Raw genomic sequence first — 15,654 nt, 5'->3', positions numbered from 1 at the left:
TCAGACTTCCATCTCCCAAAGTGGCACAAAATGTGAAACAGGTCCATGGGCTGGACAACAAGACCACACTCACCCCCTTTGCTGCTAGACTCTACAGTTTACTTCCATGCACACTTAGAACGTATTTTAAAATCTGTTCTCTCTCTAGACTGAGCTGACTCATACCTGTCTCTCACCTCCCATAGCCAGAAGCTTTGCTAGGATTTTCATCCAGCATTCTGAAAGCAGAATACACTTGTAATGGTAGTACAGTTCTGTGTTTAGGATTTTATTGCCACAATTTAAAATTAAAACACAGATCAGCAAAGTAATAATTCTGTATTTCTTCCGCTCCAGAATGTCAACCCATTTTAGAGACATACGGACTTCCTCTTTTCAGGAAAAAAAGCAATGAACAACTTCAGTTTTGTTGTTCCTGCTTGGAAACATATACAGAAATCAGAACAACTACAACAAATTAGTGAAAGAAATCAGCTATTTTGCAAAAGTAAAGCTGATCTCTCTCTCTTTTTTTAAGCTTTTAAAAATTTAATTAATTAATTAATCTATCTTTAGAGGGGAAGCGAGGGAGAGAGGGAGAGAAATATCAATGTGTGGTTGCCTCTGGTTTTGTCCCCTGCCAGGAACTGGCCTGCAACCCAGGCATGTGCCTTGACTGGGAATCGAACTGTGATCGTGTGGTTCACAGGCCCGCGCTCAATCCACTGAGCTGCACCAGCCAGGGCTGATCTCTCTCTTTTTTAAATGGTGACAAAACCAGCACTTGTAATAGAATTTTAGCTTCAGGAAAGATATTTATGACCAGCGGACAAGAAGTGAAATAAAGAGATCAGAGTTGTTTATTTTATAAAACACAAGTGGTGGTGCGAGGACTGGAGAGCACACTGTTCCTTCTGGGATAACAATCCCTTTCTCTAGCAGTAACAGCTCATTTTGTCCTGTTTCAGCACAGTAATTTTAGTACTTTGGAACTTTGAAATTTGTTCAGAATAACAGTTTTATATTTCCAAGCACAGATTGCTATTGCCAGAGAAAATAAACTTAATTTTCCAGGTCATTTTGGGCCACTGTGGCTAGGGTCAGATTTTGTGTTGAGTTAAAGTAGAGAAAAAAGAATGAGAAAAGGGTAATAGAAATGTTAATATTGTTATCCTGGAAAAGTGATGGTATGTGCATGTGTATGTGTGGGGGGGTGGTATGTTGTGTTTTTAAACAGTTGCAGTTTTAAAACCTAGTGACAGAGGAAGTAGTAAACTGTGCAGTTCTCTGAGAGACTAATCACTTACTATTGCGATGTAAGATAGTTTGTTAGGAAAAACAGTTTTAAAAGAAATGTTACTATGAATCTTGAAAAAAGCTACATTTGTGGATTTTTAGTCCGAAATACTTTTCTGGTTGGCCATAGAGGGTCAGAGAGTTTACTAAGGTGAGGTTTCCTGGGGGTAAGGTAGGTATTAGAGGAAATATACTTTGGGAGCATATATAGATAAACATAGGTATGTCATATAAAATTTGTGCATGAAACCAACATTTCTTGAAGTTGCTCAGTAAAATTTGTTTATGGATTAATCTTTGGTATTTTAGTCCCAGATTGATTTATTTTTAAAAAGTATTTTCTTATTAAACTTCTTATTTTGAGATTATAGATTCATATGCTCTTACCCCAACTGCTCCCAGTGGTAACATCAGACAAAACTGTAGTACAGTATCACAGCCGGGATACCGACATTGATACAGTCAAGACATAAAACAGTTCTGTTACAACAGATCCTTCCTGTAGACCTTTTACAGCCACATTCACCTCCCCCTCCCCCTTCATACACCTCCACCACTCCCTGACCCCTAACCGTGACCCCTGGCAACCACTGATCTGATCTCCAATGAATCTGTCATTTCAAGAATGTATAAATGAAATCATGCAATAGGTAACCTGTGGGGATTAGTTTTATTACTCAGTGTAATTCTCTAGAGTTTTATTCAGGTTGATGCATGTATCAATCGTTTATTTCTTTTTGTTGCTGAATATTATTAAATGGTATGAATGTACTATGGTTTGTTTAACGTGTTGAAGAACAGCTGGCTTTTTCCCAGTTTTTTGGCTATTACTTATAAAACTACTATAAATATTCACATATAAGTTTTTATGAGAACATATATTTTCATTGTCCTGGAATAAATGCCCAAGAGTACAATTGCTAGGCTGTACGGTAGTTGCGTGTTTAGTTCTTTAAGAGACTGCCAAACTTTTCCAGAGGTTGTCCCATTTATACTTTCGCCAGTAGTATGCGAATAATCCAGTTTCTCTGCATTTTAACCAGCGTTTGATGTTGTCTCATTAGTTTTTCTTTTAGCCTTTCTGATAGGCATGCAGTTATATCTCATTGTGGTTTTAATTTGCATTTCTGAATGACTAGTGATGATGAGTATGTTTTCATGTGCTTATTTGGCATCTGTATATCCTCTTAGGTGAAATGTTTCTTCATGTTTTTTGACTATTTTATAATTAGAATTTTTTTATGTTGTTGAGTTTGAGAGTTCTTTATATGTCTAGATACTAATCCTTTGTTAGATATGTGGTTTGCAGATATTTTTTTTCTGGTCTGTAGTTTATGCTTTCATTCTCTTCTCTGGGTTTTTGTAGAGAAAAAGTGTTAAATTTTGATGAAATTCAGGTTGTCAGTTTTTCCCCCCATTTGGGTTCATGCTTTTGGTATCAAGTATAAAATTCTACCTAGGTTAGTTCCTGAAGATTTTATCCTAGATATTTTATCTACTAAAATCATATTTTTATGTTTTACACTTAAGTTCATGGTTCAGTTTCAGTTAATTTTTGTATAGGATGTAAGGTTTAGGTTGAGGTTGTTTTTTTAAAAAACTTACAGATATCCAGTTGTACCAGCATCGTTTATTGAAGAGACTTTCATTTCTCCATGAAATTGCTTTGGCAAAAAAATCAGTTTGGCATATTTATGTAGATTGATTTCTGGGTAGATTGGAAGTAGATACACTTTCTCCAGTCCATTCTGTTGTTCTGCATGTCTGTCCTTCTGCCAGTACCATGTAGTCTTGATCACGGTAGCATTACAGTGTGTCTTGAAATCTTATAAAATGATTCCTCCCACTTTGTTATTTTTCAAGGTGGTTTTAGTTCTCGTAGTTTTTTTGCCTTTCCATATAAATTTGAGAACAGTCCTTTCTATATGTAAAAAACATCTGTCTGGAATTTTGATAAGACTTACATTAAATCTATATATAAATTTGGAGAGAATTGATATATTTAATATTTTGAGTTTTCCAACCTTAAATACAGTATGTCTCTTCATTTGTTTAGATTTTTGATTTCTTATATCTATGTTTTATAGTTTTCTACATACAAGTCACGTACAGATTTTGTTGGATTTATACCTAAGTATTTAATTTTTTGAGCAATTGTAATTGGTATTATAATTTTAATTTCATTGTGTTCTGTGGCACTGTATAGAAATGCAGTTGTTTTTTGTATTTACTCTCGAATCATCAACTTTGCTGAACTTAATAGTTCTAGAAGTTTTAGTGTGGATTCCTTGGGATTTTTCTGTGTAGACATCATGTCATCTCTAATAGGAACAGTTTGTATTTTCCTTCCTGGTGATGTATGCCCTTTATTTCTTCTTCTTGCCTTAACGCTCTGTCTAGAATTCCCAGCATTATGTTACATAAGAGCAGAGAGAATGAACATCCTTCCCTTGTTTCTTAAGGGAAAAAAATCACTCACTTTTTCACCATTAAGTATAATGAAGGTGTGGGGTTTTCTTGTAGATGCTTCTTTACCAAATTGATTTTTAAATTGGTGATACAGCAGGTTAACTCACTGGTGAGGAAGGGTCCTGAGATGATAGGGTGGTCGGTGTGGCTCAGAAATTCCACTATGCTGTCTCAAAATGTTTCTCCCAGTCTCAGTGAAATTATCTAGCTAGACACTCACTGTTTTTGCAAGACATTCATCTTTTTAATGCAGATCCTTTTGGAAGGGTTAACAGTTTCTACTGCCGTTACTTTTACTTTTGTGGAAGAGTGGATCTGTTTCTTTTTTCCCTAACCAAGCACAATAAGTATGGGACTGGTGGGGCCAGAAAGGAGGAACAATTTCTGGAGCAGAGCCGGCCTAGACTGGGCAGCGGGGTTACTAATAGAAAGGGCTAACCTTTCTGTTTGGAGCACAGACAGGAACTTTGAAAAGGATCCAAAGCTTAATTTAAGATTTAAAAAAATTTTACATCATTTTTTTATGTTAAATAACTATAATTTAAGAAGTACAAATGCTGCAGTTGATAAGTTTATTTTATAATTTACTTTTAAATGGTTCTGCATTTGTTTAATATACTGCATTTGTTAATGCCTCCTCCAAAGTACATCTTCCAGAAAGCAAAGACATCTTGCTAATAATAGTCATTTTGTCAAGAATGACAGCATGTCATTATTTTACTTACAAAACAAGGAGATGATATAACACCAAGTTTTAAGGATGAAGCATAAATTATATTTCACAAAAAATCCAGATAACTTTTAGTTACCTCATTTGGGAACATAATTACAGTATTCCGTGTCTTTTCAAGTTTCACAGAAGTGTCTTAAGTAATTAGCCTGTATCGACACTAAGAATTTGAAAGTGTTATTATGTTTTTCTGTTGCAATTTTACTTACAGAAAGTTATTTACAATTTAATAGCATTGAAAATGTTTGTTCAATACACTTACTTATTGTACATTACCCAGTGATTCAGGTTGTACTAGCTGAAGTCTGCAGACTACTTACATGGACTTATTATTTTATAATTTGATTGTCTTGTCTCCTACATCATAATGGTAACCATGTTTTGGCTTTCTTTGCTGAACTTCCAGAAGACCTGTTCTATAAAATGTTTTACTTCGCTTATTTTAGCTCCCTCCCCCATAATTGCTAGGGTGGAATAGCTTTCACAACTGTGAAGTTTATGCTATTTGTCTTTTGTACATCGGGCTACAAAGAAAACTCACTCAGCGAGTTTTCTTTAGACTAAGGATGGTGTGCTCTGCCAGGAATGGGGCAAGAACTATGATTAATAGGCAAAAGGTTAAGGATGAAAGTGCCTTGGAATAAGCGATATAATTTTCAAATTGATGAGAAGGAACCCAAACTGATGGTGGGTAAAGGGGTGGTAAGAAAAATACCCATCTGCTCTGAATTAGTTTAGGTCTCTTGATGTGGATGAATTATATTCCTGGGGACTGACAGTACCTTTGAATGGGACTGCAGGACACATACGGATGCCATCCCATGTATAGAAATGACCATAAACTCAATTTCAATCCCAGGCAAGATTCCAAAATGTATTAGAAAGGGTGATTTGTGAGGATATATTAAGAGAACTAGTAAAATTGGACCAATTTTGTGTTGATTAAGAGAACCAGCAGGAAGGTCGCCCTTGGTACTCCGTTTTATGTAGAGTTACTAGATCCAGGAGTGATAGTAAGCACTGGATATATGGACCTCGTGAAGGCACTTGACAGGTTTTGACATCATATTCCTGAAGACAATATGAGTAAATATAGGCTGGTTACAAAGGTAATTGGGTAATTTAATAACAAGGTGAAGAATTATACCTGAAGTGTGCTAAGTAATGGGTCAGCATCAACCAAGGAGATGTAACGTGCTGTGGAATTCTATCCTCAAATTTGTCGTGTTCAACATTTTTTACCCATGAATTCTAGAGTTACTAGATTTAGGAACTGTAGTCTCCATAGAATACATGGACTTTATGAAGGCATTTGACAAATTTTGTTCATAATATTTCTGAAGATAACATGTACATATATAGGTTGATTACAAAGATCATTGGGTAGTTAGCCCGAAAGGTTTCCTAAATGCCTGGGCCTTCAACACTTACATGCCTAGTTGGATCATTTCTAGATTAGGGCTTGATTCTCTTGGGTGCCATGTCTAGTGCTTTTCCACCAGTCAGCGATGGGTAGGGTGGGGGGGTGGAGGGGGTTTTCGTCACCCTACCCTGTACAAGAGTCTGACTGTGAAAGACTGTGAAAGGTAGATCTCTACAAAAGGTGGAAAGGTGCCTGCTTCAGTAGCACATTTACTAAAATTGGGATGACACAGAGAAGATTAGCATGGCCCTTGCGCAAGGATGACATGCAGATTTGTGAAGCGTTCCATATTTTTGGTCCTAGCCACAACAGACAAGAAGAAAAAAATAAAAGACACTCAAATTGGAAAGGAAAAAGTAAAACCATCATTATCTGCAGATAATGTAATACACAGAAAACTCCAAAGAGTCCACCAAGAAACTATTAGAACTGATAAACAAAATCAGCAAAGTAGCAGGATACAAAATTAATATCCAGAAATAAATTGCATTTTTATATGCCAATAATGAAAGCGAAATTAAGTAAAGAATCCCATTCAAAAGTGACTCAAAAGGAATAAAATATCTAGGAATAAACCTAACCTAAGGATATAAAAGACCTATACTGAGAAAATTATAAAACACTGAGGAAAGAAATAGAAAAAGATACAAATAAGTGGAAGCACATATTATATTCATGGATAGGAAAAATTAACATCATTAAAATGTCCATACTACCCAAAGCAATCTATAGATTCAGTGCAGTTTCCACGATTCTAATGATGTATTTCACATAACTAGAGAAAATATTTCAAAAATTTATATGGGACTGCCAAAGGTCCTGCATAGCAACAGAAATGCTGAGAAAGAAGAACGAAGTTGGAGTAAGCAATATATCAAACTACAGTACAAGGTCATCATAATCAAAACAGCCTGGTACTGGCATAAAACAGATATGGATCCATGGAATAGAATAGAGAGCTCAGAAATAAACCCATACTTATATAGTCAATTAATATTCCACAGAGGAAGTAAGCACATAAAGTGGGCTAAAGATAGTTTATTTAACAAATGGTGTGGGGAAGATTGGACAGATACATGCAAAAAATTGAGATTAGACCACCTTCTTATACCACACACAAGAGTAAATTCAAAATAGATCAGAGACTTAAATGTTAGACTCAAAATCATAAAAACTGTAGAAGGAAACATAGCTGGCAAACTCTTGGACATTGCTCATAGCAATATTTTATCTCCCCGTGCAAGGAAAACAAAAGAAAAAAAGAAATGAATGAGACAACTTCAAAGTTTTTGCACAGCAAAGGAAACCATCAAAAAAATAAAAAGACAACCCATGGAATGGGAGAATATATTCACCAGTACATCTGACAAGGGGTTAATATCCAAAATTTATAAAAAACTTACAAAACTTACCACCAAAAAACCCCAAACACGAGTAAAAGATGGGCAAATGACCTGAATAGGCAGTTCTCCAAAGAGGACATACAGATGGCAAATAGACATATGAAAAGATGTTTAACATCACTAATCATCAGAGAAATGCAAATTAAAACCACAATGAGATATTATCTTTCGCAGGTCAGAATGGCTACCATCAATAAATGAACAAACAAGTGCTGGCAAGGGTGTGGAGAAAGGGAAACCCATTTGTAGTACTGCTGCAAATGCAGACTGGTGCAGCCACTGTGGAAGGCAGTATGGACATAACTTAAAAAATGAAAAATGAAAAAAAAAGCATCTGTGCTTTGACCCAGTGATCCCACTTCTAGGAATTTATCCTAAGGAACCCAAAACACAAATCTGAAAGATCATAAGCATCTGTATGTTCATTGCAGCAATACTTAAAATTGCCAAGATATGGAAGCAGCCCAAGTGTCTATCAGTAGATGAGTAGATAAAACAACTATGGGACATTTACACAATAGAATACTACTTGGCCATAAAAAAGAAGAAAATTTTACCCTTTGTGGATGGATGGACCCGAAGAACATTATGCTAAGTGAAATAAGCCAGTCAGAGAAAGACAAATACCATATGATTTCACTCATATATGGAATCTAATAAAGAAATTGAACTAACAAGGAAAATGGGGACAGACTCATAGATGGAGAGCAGGATGACAACTAAGGGAGGAGGAAGTTAAGGGGTGGAGGGATTGAGCAAAAAGGAAAATGGACTCATGGACATGGACAACAGTGAGGTGATTACTGGAAGGAGGGGGTTATAAGGGGACTGAAGGGTAATGGAAAAAATACAATAAAGATTAAATAGAAAAATAAGGAAAGGAATGGATTGGTATATTCAGTATAGTAAGACAGGGTTTTGCAGTGCAATACTTTTAAATAGGGGATTTATTTAACAAGATAATAGCAGCATAATTTCTAAAAATATGAGATTATTACAATATTTGCATTAGAAGATAGTACTAATGATACTAAATACTAATGAGATAATAGCATGAGGTGAGTTTGAGTACTCTCTTATTCTTTTTAGTAAGACGAGACACACTGAGGTATTCAATTCTGGGCACCACCCATACTTTGAAATACATGTAGAAACTAGAAACAAGTTCAGAGAAAATTGTGTAAAATGAGGAAGAAATTCAAAATCATGTCATATCAGAAACAGCAGAAGGAGTTGAAAGTGTTGACTTGGAGATGAGAAGATATGGTTACTAGGAGGTCTAGGATCAGTGGGTGTTCCAGGCAGGAAGATTTGGGGTCAGTGTGGGAAAAAGTTCCCTTACAAAACCAGGCATCCGAGGATGCCACAGATTGTTTTACAAAGCAGCTTTCCATCATTGGGGGTATTCAAATGGAGTTTGGATAACAACTTATCAAGGTTGGAATAGACTTAATGAACCTATCCAAAGCTCAGCTAGGTTACCTTTATGATATCTTTCAAAATTCTTGTTTTATAAATCTATAGTTTTGATATCAGTGGCAGTTAGATGATTGGTGTAGTCATTAATTAGTTCCCACAGTATTATATCTTGGTTCTGCATTTGAAATTTTTTAAAGTTAAATTTATTGGGGTGACATTAGTTAATAAAATTATATGGGTTTCAAGTGTAAATTCTATGGTCCATCATCTGTATATTGCATTGTTGCAATTGCCCACCATGCAATTGCCCACCGTGTTGCATTGCCCACCATGCAAAGTCAAATCATCTTCATCACCATATGCAGGCGTCTGGCACAAATAATGCCCCTGCTTTTTTATTATGAAGTCTTTCATTACAGAATCATAACCATGTAATTCTGTAATATAACAATATCATATTCAAGCATACCATATGACATTTTAGGTGAAATGTTCAATTAAAACTATACATCGTTACACCCCTGTTATTACCCTACCAACCACACTGAAGCAGAACCCTTCTGCTGGACCCTGAATTTGAACCCCCTTAACCACTATTACTCCCCAGCTCCCTTCTCTCTGGTAACTTCCATACTGTTGTCTGTGTCTGGGAGTTTTTATTTGTTTGTTTTTCTTGTTTTCCATTTGTTGCTTTTGATTTTATATACCACATAGAGTGAAATCATGTGGTTTTTAACTTTTTCTGACTTTGCTTAGCATGATGTTCTGAAGATCCATGTATGTTGCTGCAAATGGCAGTATTTCATCCTTTCTTTTTAAACTGTTATTCTATTGCAGTGCCCCAGTTTTTTCCTCTTTGCCCTACTCTGCCCACCCACACCCCACTCCCACAATCCATCCTCATCCCATTGCCCATGTTCATGGGCCATTCATACATGTTCTTTGACTAGTCCTGTCCCCTTCTTTCCACCATTCTCCCCCTCCCTACTCCCTCAGGTTGCTGTTAGCCTGTTCCATCTTTCCATAGCCCTGGTTCTGCTGGCCGAGTAATATATAGGGGGTTGGCCAAAAAGTCTGTTTAGTTTTTTCTGTAAAATAAAAGACACATTTTTTCATTTCACCAATAACTTTATTGATTTGGATATTTCAAGTATGTTGGCTCTGTCCTGCATGGTATAGTGTTCACTGTTCTCAATTAATGTCTTAATTTGATCACTGTCAGCTTCAGCTGGTGTGCCTGACCACAGAGCAGAAAACTTTGTGAACCGCTTTTGACATGATCAGTCACAGTACCTTCTCCATACACTGCACAGATCTTTTCTTGCATTTCAGTGTGTTTTTACCTTTCTTGAAGTAATAAAGCATAAGATGCCAAAAATGTTGTATGTTTTCATCCATTTAAAATACTAAAATGGCTATTCAAAAATTCACCAGTTTTGATGTTTCTTTTTTAGTGCATGCTGATATGACAGCTATTGTAATACAGTCTGACCAAATTGTTTCAAATAAATTGTTTCCAAATTTTTCTGGTAGATACCCAAAAGAGGGGTTGCTGGGTCATATGGTAACTGTATTCTTAATTTTTTGAGAAGTCTTCATACTGTTCTCCATAGTGGTTCTGCCTCTTTGCTTTCCTACCAGCAGTGAATGAGGATTGCTTTCGCTGCACAACCGCTCCCACACTCGTTATTACTTGTCTTCTTGACGATAGCCATTCTAACATTTGAAATTTTTATTATTGAAGTTTGAGTGGGCAAAGTTTTACTGTATAAAAATTTACTCTTAGTTGATTTTAACCACTCTTGTGTAATAGCATTGGTAGGCAGTGTGGTGGTCTCGCTCTTAGTTATAGGAGCCGTTTCTGCAAGATTAAGGGAGGTTAAATTAAGAGTAAGTGCTTCTCTAATAAACCACGTGTTGTTTTCACTTTAGTGCCCTGGGGCAAATAGTTAATGAAGCTGCCTCTCTTCCTGTGTGAACAGTAAGACACATAGAGGCTACTTGAGGAATATTTGTGTACTTGACACAGAAAAAATAATTACCTCTCTCTTGACTTTGATAAAATTTTATTTTTTACTGCTACAATGTTTTCCAGAGATATGTGAACGTTATTTCTGAAGAAAGTGAGAGAATTTAGCTGACATACACATTGTAGATAAATACGATACAAATGGTTACAGGCTTGGGTGTTGGTTTTAAATAGACCTGGGTTTAATCGTAACTTCTCTACCTACTGGCTGGTTATTTAACTTCTGTAGTTTCCTCTTCCTTATCTATAAAATGAGTATAACCATAACTGCCTGAGGGGAAAAGAACTAATTTAGGAAGAAGAGATTAGGTTCAAAGAGTCCTTGCTATTTGTGGTTTTATGATAGAATGTTAAATTCTGTAAAAATCATAGAATGTTAAAACTGAACAGAAATTAGAGTTCGTTTGGCTCAATGTCCTGGTTTTATAAATGAGGAAACTAAGGTCTGGAAATGCCGAGAGGGGTCTGCAGGGTCCCCGTGCAGCTGAGTGAAAGGCCAGTGCTTCTTCCCGCTTCATGGAAAACTCATCTGAAAACAAAAATTGTAAAGATGTTTTCATCATTTTTAGTTTGATTTTATGGAAAGTGTTTCAAGAGTATATCTTTCACAGAGATACCACATAGAAATAACTGCTCTGAAAGATCCTTTTCTAATTTCAAGATTTTGTGCCAGAGTCAAGATCACACCAGTTCAAACAATTTTATGCCGATATAAGCAATGTCATAATTATAACTCCATGACATAGTATGATATACACTTACTTCATTGGACCAGCACGGTTGCAATAACATCTTGAACTTAACAACTTCAGTTTAACTTTCATTTTTTTTCATCAGAAAAAAATATCATCTCAGTAAATGTATATTCTATTTTCTAGATGTCCCCTGAAGAAAAAGTTTGTAAGTACTGTGGAGTCAGCTATCTAATTCTCCATGAGTTTAAAGCTATGGAAGAAAAAGTGAAAGCGATGGAAAAAGAGATGAAATTTTATCAAGGAAGTATAGAACGTGAAAAGAGACTTCAAGAAAAGCTACATGCTCTTAGCCAAGATTTTGAACAGTACAGAATTGACAGTGACTCCAAAACAGAAAGGTTAGAGTATGTTATTTTTTTCTGTTATTTATTTAGTTTGAAAGACAAGTACAGAAAATAAATAGACTTTCAGTGCTTTTTTAGAATCTCTCTGTATCAGGTAATCTCTCTAACAATTTATACTTGAATACATTTGAGTTTATTAATAATTACTAAGTATAGTTGTTAGTGATTGAGCATTCTTTGAGACATATATTTACTCTCAGAATAATTAGAAACCAGTTAATTCAGTAACTTAAATTTGAAAAAGGTGAAGTTTTGTTTTCCCCCAGATATCTTAATTTTATCATTAGGAAGATTTGTCTGTCAAAAATCAGGTGAACTTTGGTAGTTTTTGATGCCTAACATTTAAGTTGAATATTTAGATTTATAAGGTAAGATTTTCTTATATCTTATAACTCTAACATTTAGGTTTATTTATAAGATTTTCTTATATCTTATAAATCTAATGTAAGTCTAAAAATCTAAGATTTAGATTTAAATCTAAATATTAAGTTGAATATTTAGATTTATAAGATAAGGTTCTCATGTTTGGAAAGGATGCCCAAACATTTAAATTCTAAGTCACTGAAATTGGAATAAAGTTAAATAATGGGTTTGTAATGCTAGCGAATCTAACCAACAGTTTAGTCTTCTTAAAGACACTTCAGTGAGCTTATACAAACACTTCTACAGAAGGTTTTTTTGCTGAAGTGTTATGGCCTTACCCATGAATGAATATTTTTCCATTTAAAATACCAACAGTTGATGTTAGTAGAATTCAAATTAATGAGTGCAGCGAATATCACCGTGTCCTTACCAGATCAGAAATTTTCTTAAATCTCCTACTATTAAGTACTTATACTAAATTTTATTATAAATTTTAATAATTATATTAAATGTCAATTGAGTCTAACATTTCTTAGTTCTTTACCAAGAAGATATTGTTATAGTTTTAAAAATTTCAAATCTAAATAATAAAGTATTTCACCCTATTTGAGTGGAAAAAGGAAAAATTTGAAGTATTCAGTTTAAAATTTTAAATCTGGAAGGTTTTTGCTTGTCAGAGATTCTTTTTGTTTGGTGTTATTTGCACTTTATTTTCTTTAATAATATATTATATTATGTAAGTACATAAACACATGAAGTAAAAGAAGTATATAGAAGAAAAGGCAAGAAAGTCCCTTTTTATTCTGTAGATTGTTTTCTTTTTTTTTTAATTTAATTTTTGTTCAAGTACAGATTGTTTTCTTCTTACTGGAGATAAAACCACTTTTAATGGTTTGGTGTATATTCTTCGTTGTATTTTTACTTTTATTATAGTTATATTTCTTGAATATATGCAGTGTATTATATATAATCATATAGTTTTAAAATGTTTATCTTTTAACAGACTAGTTTTTAACATATTACTGATGTATAAAATTTATTATTTTATGACTTTTGCCACTTAACTGTGTATTTTGGAAATTGTTCCATGTTAATGCATATAAGTCTACCTTGTTCTTAATTGCTTCAATAATTTCCTTACAAAGAGTACTCCAAAACTACTTAACCATTTCTCTTTTCAACATTTAGATTATTTTCAATATTTATTATTAGATGTAGTTTTTAAATGTGTATTTGTGTATACATGTTTTCCATAGGATAAGTTTCTAGAAATTAAATTGCTGAAGAGAGAAAATGCCAATTTAAATAGTTGATGGACATTATACTATATCATTCTTTGAGAACATAATGTTACCTTTTTTTGGCCAATAGTTTATAAAGTGGTTATTTTCTTATATCTTGTTAATATTGGTATCTTCTTAGATATTTTTCAAATTTTCACTTTTAAGTGGAAAAATATTACCTCATTATTTAATTTGTGTTTTATTATTAATGAAATTGAACATTTTTCATGTTGCGTAGACATTTACATTTCTACCTCTACTAATTAATTACCTGTTCATATATGGTGTTCAAATTCCTATTGGGTTATTCATTTTTGTTTACTTATGTGAGTTTTTAATATAGTATGAACATTATAATTTATTTATATATGTTGTAATATTGTCTTAGGGTTACTTATCTTTTAAATTTTTTCTGTATTGATTTTTAATATCCTTTACCAAATTCTGGTCAGAGTTCTATATCAAGTTGTTTTTTTTTTTTGGTTACAAACAATAGAAACTTACTCTGGCTAACACTCACCTAGAGCTAGATTCAGGCAAGTTGAAAAAACAACATATAAGGTGGAGCAAACGTAGATTTATAGTTGTTTGTATGGAAAATATCATAATAAACAATCATACAGGAATAAACTCTGTTTTGTATACTCACGACTGTACACCTTCACTTGCCCTGCCCTCCAGGGGGGAGTACATTTGAGTTTCCTCCATGTCTTTTCATAGCATGATGGCTCATTTCTTTTTGAAATTGAATAATATTTTATTGTCTGAATGTACCACAGTTTATTCAGTCACCTACTGAACCGTGTCTTGGTTGCTTCTAAATTTTGGCCATTATGAATAAAGCTGTTATAAATATTCATGTGCAACCATTTGTGTTCATAATGCATTTTCAGCTCCTTTGGGTAAATCCTAAAGGATACGATTCTTGGATCTTGTGGTATGTACAGTTTTTTAAGAAATCACCAGACTGTTGTCTATTGATTTGCTGTTTTAATTTCATTAAATTCAATTTAATTTCATTTAATTTCATTTCATTAATTTCATTGATTTCTGTTCTAATTACTATTATTTCTTTTCCTTTGTTTGCTTTGATTTAATTTGCTCTTCATTTTCTAGTTTGCTGTGGTGGAAGGTTATTGATTATTGATTTTATATCTTTTTTCTGATATTCAATGCTATACATTTCCCTCTAAGCATTGCTTTTACTGCATCCTACAAGTTCTAGTAAGTTGAAAATTTCAATTCATTTTCATTTAGTTCAAAGTCTTAAAAATTTCTCTTGCCATTTCTTCTTTGACACTTTTGTTATTCAAAAGTATGTTGTTTAATCTCTAAGTATTTTGGAATTTTTCAGCTTTCTGTTTGATTTCTAGTTTAATTTTTTGTGGTCTGAGCACAGACATTGTATAATTTTAATTTTTAAAAATTTGTTAAGATGTGTCTTATGGCCCAGAATGTGGTCCATCTTGGTGACTGTTCCATGTGAGCTTCAAGAGAATGTATATTCTGCTGTTGTTGGATGAAGAAGTCCATAGATGTCAGTTATATTAGTTGATTGATGATGATGCTGTTGAATTGAAATAGGTCCTTACTGATTTTCTGTCTAATGGTTCTGTCAGTTGCTAAGAGTAGAGTATCAGAAGTCTCCAACTCTCATTGTGGATTTTTTTATTTCTCTTTGAGTTCTATATTTTTTGCTTCACAAATTTTGTAGCTCTGTTTTTGGTGTGAACACATTTAGGATTTTACGCCTTTCTGGTGGATTGATCCTTTTATCATTGTATAATGTCCTTCTTTGTCTCTACTATTTTTCTTTGCTCCGAAGTCTGTCAGATATTAATAAAGCCACTACTGCTTTAAAAAACTGCTTACATGGTATATTTTTCTATTCTTTTACTCTCAACTTACCTATGTCATTAAATTTGAGGTGAGTCTTGTAGATAGCATATTATTGAATCATAGATTTTTACAATCCACTTAGCCAGTCTTTTTTAAGTGGTGTATTTAGACCATTCACTTTTAAGGTAATTATTGATACATTAGGGTTTAAGTAGGCTGTTTTATAGTTTGGGTTTAGTTTGTTTCCTCTGGTTCTCATCTTCTGTTTCTCTCTCTCTCTTTTACCTTTATGTTGGTTTCTTGAACATTTTTAGGATTATAT

The 15,654-nt window shown here is 33.9% G+C and overlaps 1 protein-coding gene and 1 non-coding gene across 2 annotated transcripts in view; both read left to right on the top strand.

Moving 5' to 3' along the window:
• LEKR1 (leucine, glutamate and lysine rich 1) overlaps positions 1-15,654 on the top strand; it is a 154,228-nt gene that overhangs the window by 6,243 nt on the left and 132,331 nt on the right. Inside the window, exon 3 of the mRNA XM_037046671.1 lies at positions 11,627-11,841. Coding sequence (XP_036902566.1) covers positions 11,627-11,841 — 215 coding nt within the window. The remainder of the gene's footprint in view (positions 1-11,626; positions 11,842-15,654) is intronic.
• LOC118987528 (U6 spliceosomal RNA) lies at positions 6,086-6,192 on the top strand. Its single transcript, XR_005066583.1, has one exon. It is a non-coding gene; the product is annotated as a U6 spliceosomal RNA (small nuclear RNA).

Source organism: Sturnira hondurensis, unplaced genomic scaffold (assembly GCF_014824575.4).
Source record: "Sturnira hondurensis isolate 20B ecotype Veracruz unplaced genomic scaffold, ASM1482457v3 Scaffold0005279, whole genome shotgun sequence".
Classification (NCBI taxonomy): domain Eukaryota; kingdom Metazoa; phylum Chordata; class Mammalia; order Chiroptera; family Phyllostomidae; genus Sturnira; species Sturnira hondurensis.
This window is presented reverse-complemented; position numbering and strand designations above follow the sequence as displayed.